Raw genomic sequence first — 1,588 nt, forward strand, 5'->3', positions numbered from 1 at the left:
GTTCTCTACAAGGGATTGGGGTCTCTGCAGGGTTTGGGGTCTCTGCAGGGTTTGGGGTCTCTACAAGGGTTTGGGGTCTCTGTAGGGTTTGGGGTCTCTGTAGGGTTTGGGGTCTCTGTAGGGTTTGGGGTCTCTGCAGGGTTTGGGGTCTCTACAAGGGTTTGGGGTCTCTGCAGGGTTTGGGATCTCTGCAGGGTTTGGGGTCTCTGCAGGGTTTGGGGTCTCTGCAGGGTTTGGGGTCTCTACAAGGGTTTGGGGTCTCTGCAGGGTTTGGGATCTCTGCAGGGTTTGGGGTCTCTGTAGGGTTTGGGGTCTATGCAGGGTCCTGGTCTCTGCAGGTCTCTCACAGTGGTCCTGTCCTTCAGGATCAATCTGGCTCCCACGGTGGGCTACGAGGACGATGCCGGCAGCCGGACCACCCATCACTTCATGTACCCAGAGAGCGCCAAAAACCTGGCCCCCAACGTCAGCTTCGTCCTGGTTCCCTTCAAGACTCTGGACCTGGTCTGGATCACCAGCGCTCTGTCCACGGGACAGATCCGATTGTAAGACACTGAGTTCTGATAGGTTCCACCAGGTTCTGTTCGGGTCCAGCAGGTTTTACTGGGTTCTGTTGCTTCTGTTTTGCAGTACTTACGCTCCGGTGAAGCAGTTCCTCCGTGTGGATAAAGAGAAGGTGAGTCACCAAAAACACACACACACACACACACACACACACACACACACACACACACACACACCTCTGCTGGTCTTCTGTCCTCCTTCAGGTCCAGATCTTCAATCCTGCCTTCTTCAAATACATCCACGACCACTGGACCAGGCATCATGGACGGTACCCGTCCACCGGCATGCTGGTCCTGTTCTTCGCTCTGCACGTCTGTGACGAGGTCCGGTTCTTCTGAAACCAGGTTAGTCCCAGAAAGGTTCTGGTCTGACCGTGCTGTCCCCTGTCCCTCAGGTCAACGTGTTCGGCTTCGGCGCCGACAGCCGAGGAAACTGGCACCACTACTGGGAGCAGAACCGATACTCCGGAGAATTCAGGAAGACCGGCGTCCACGACGCGGACTACGAGGCTCAGATCATCCAGCAGCTGGCCGAGGCGGGAAAAATCACCGTGTTCCCAGGAAAATGAGCCGCCTCCAGAGTAGACCTGAGACCAAACAAACCATCCCAGACCGGACCGGACCGGACCGGACCGGACTCATCCTGGTCTGAAGTCCATCTGTGAGCTCAAAACTCCATTTACACTTCCACCAGGTGCAAGACCACCAGACCACCAAGTCTCCCTTTGATCATCTAAAAGAAGAACCTGAGGGGACATATGAGCAGCTGGAAGACAGAACCTCATCCAGCTGTGGACCCAGTCAGACCCTGATAGACCCAGTCAGACCCTGATAGACCCAGTCAGACCCTGATAGACCCAGTCAGACCCTGATAGACCCAGTCAGTCAGAAATGTTTGAGGACAGCATGGTCCTGACTAAAACCACAAAAGAGAATCTGATCATCTCAATCTGAACATCAGATCCACGTGGGAACATCTCTGATCCATGTGGGAACATCTCAGATCCATGTGGGAACATCTCTGA

General features: G+C 54.7%; 1 protein-coding gene and 2 long non-coding RNA genes across 4 annotated transcripts in view; 2 read left to right on the plus strand and 1 right to left on the minus strand.

Moving 5' to 3' along the window:
* st3gal2 (ST3 beta-galactoside alpha-2,3-sialyltransferase 2) overlaps positions 1-1,582 on the plus strand; it is a gene marked incomplete at its 5' end in the record, with an annotated part of 3,257 nt that extends 1,675 nt beyond the window's left edge. The window contains 4 exon segments of the mRNA XM_014020598.1: positions 366-545; positions 631-676; positions 768-887; positions 959-1,582. Of these exon segments, the coding sequence (XP_013876052.1) occupies positions 366-545; positions 631-676; positions 768-887; positions 959-1,132 (520 nt within the window).
* LOC106526112 (uncharacterized) overlaps positions 1-1,588 on the minus strand; it is a 21,471-nt gene that overhangs the window by 14,473 nt on the left and 5,410 nt on the right. The window contains exon 3 of one of the 2 annotated variants that reach the window (XR_001311211.1): positions 722-740. The exons of the other annotated variant lie outside the window; for it this stretch is intronic. This is a non-coding gene — a long non-coding RNA (uncharacterized LOC106526112). Of the gene's footprint in view, positions 1-721; positions 741-1,588 lie in introns of those variants that run through there. 2 annotated transcript variants of the gene reach the window in all.
* Positions 1-1,588, plus strand: part of LOC106526113 (uncharacterized) — a 21,810-nt gene that overhangs the window by 14,382 nt on the left and 5,840 nt on the right. The window lies entirely within an intron of this gene.

This window comes from Austrofundulus limnaeus, unplaced genomic scaffold (genome assembly GCF_001266775.1).
Source record: "Austrofundulus limnaeus strain Quisiro unplaced genomic scaffold, Austrofundulus_limnaeus-1.0 Scaffold259, whole genome shotgun sequence".
Classification (NCBI taxonomy): domain Eukaryota; kingdom Metazoa; phylum Chordata; class Actinopteri; order Cyprinodontiformes; family Rivulidae; genus Austrofundulus; species Austrofundulus limnaeus.